The following is a 1,683-nucleotide window of genomic DNA, read 5'->3' on the forward strand; positions in this document are numbered from 1 at the left end:
CCCCGAGGGGACGGGGACCAGGTCTGCCGTGTTCCCACTGCTGGCCCCACGCACCCCTGCCCTGGGGGAGCCTCCGTGCTCCACCGCCAGCCTCCGATGTGGCTGGGAAATAAAATCAGCTGAGCTCCCAGCGAGGACAACCTCTGCTCTCACAAACCCCTCTCTGAAACATCTCTCCCATGGGAGCAGCCCGGTCACCACATCCTGCTGCCTTATTTCTTCTCCCCTTGCCCGTCCTCAGCTGGCGTCTCGGGCTCCCACAGGACGAACTCGTGGAGCAGCGTGTTCACCGTCTCGGGACACTCCATCATCACCATGTGGCTGCCCTCGTCGATGACCTTCAGGAAGGCGATCAGCAGGATCTGGAGGGAGATGATGGCATTGGAAGGTGTCAGCACTGGGATAAGCCCCCCTGCCCTCACGGCCACGTGCTGGCAGGCAGAGACCCCAGCCTCATTCGGTTCCTACCTCAGCCATTCGCTGGTCCTCCTCCACTGGGACAAACTTATCATGCATGCCATGGACCAGGAGCACGGGCACGGCCAGCTCGGCGTGGTAAACCTCGTCACCCTCTGGCCAGTACTGCCCGCTCATCATGGCACGCAGCACGAAGGAGGACACGTTGAAGGCGTTTCCTTCCTTCAGCAGCTGCTTTTCTTTGGCACCCTGGCGAGCGAAGCCAGCCCTGCGGGACCGAGCCAGCACGGGCAGAGGGTTAGTGTCCCTGCCCATGCTGGGGGTCCCCATGATGGTTGGGGACATCATGCCATGGTGCTGGGATAACCACTCACTTGAGGAAGCTCCATGCCAGGCACGGGGACAGGCAGTGCAGCACGCAGGTGGGCATGTTGAAGATGGAACAGAAGCTGGGCTCCAGCGCTGTCGGGCCCCCTCCGTTGATCATGATCACCTTATGGACTAGGTCTGGGTACTCGTGGGCAAGGAAGGTGCAGAAGGAGACCCTGTGGGCAGAGAAGTGACCCCACTCTAATCCCAGGACACTGGTGGATGCTGCACCCCAAGGATCCATGGTCAGAGTCCAGGCTACACCCCAATGTTTGACCCATGCTCCCCCTTGTTGGGCAGGGTAACCCCAGTCAAACCCCACAGCTGGTGCCCCCAGAGCCTGGGTAGAGGAGCTGAGCTCAGGGTTTCACTCCTGCACAGACCAAAGGAGGGTGCTGGGACCTGCTTGGGTGCCCGCCACCCTGGACTAGCCTTGTCCTGATCTAATCCTGCCCAGCTCAGAGCCCGGCTCCAGCTCCCTCTCCTCCCAGGGCTGCTCTCTGCACTGCTTAGTCTCCATCTAATTGTCTTTCTTGAGCTTACTCTATTTATAGGCTGTGCTCTGCCAGCTCCCCTGCTGGAGGATGGGCTCTGGGATTAGCTGGACCCAGGGAGGATGGAGGAGATCAGAGCTGAGGGATAAACCCAGAACAAGAAACCTCACACCCCTCCTCTGCTTCTCAGCCGTCAAAGCGCAGGACCTTTTGAGCGCTTGCTGCCAAGGAGAGGACGGGGGGGAGTGGGGATTAATCCATCCCTCCCCTCCTGGGACCCCCGGGTCCCTTACCCATATGAGTGTCCTATCAGGATGTTCCTCTTCTTGGCGTAGCGTTTGAAGACAGCCCTCATGTCCTCCGCCAGCGCGTAGAAGGTGTACGCGGCGGCAATTTGGGGAGC

At 60.4% G+C, this 1,683-nt stretch overlaps 1 protein-coding gene across 1 annotated transcript in view; it reads right to left on the reverse strand.

Moving 5' to 3' along the window:
* Window positions 1–212: 212 nt before the first annotated feature.
* The window catches only part of ABHD8 (abhydrolase domain containing 8), a 2,156-nt gene continuing 685 nt past the window's right edge, over window positions 213–1,683 (reverse strand). The window contains 4 exon segments of the mRNA XM_010162312.1: window positions 213–362; window positions 469–685; window positions 792–962; window positions 1,574–1,683. The exon segment at window positions 1,574–1,683 is cut by the window's right edge and continues 33 nt beyond it. Of these exon segments, the coding sequence (XP_010160614.1) occupies window positions 213–362; window positions 469–685; window positions 792–962; window positions 1,574–1,683 (648 nt within the window).

The sequence above is a fragment of the Antrostomus carolinensis genome, unplaced genomic scaffold (assembly GCF_000700745.2).
Source record: "Antrostomus carolinensis isolate BGI_N321 unplaced genomic scaffold, ASM70074v2 scaffold26612, whole genome shotgun sequence".
NCBI classification, from domain to species: domain Eukaryota; kingdom Metazoa; phylum Chordata; class Aves; order Caprimulgiformes; family Caprimulgidae; genus Antrostomus; species Antrostomus carolinensis.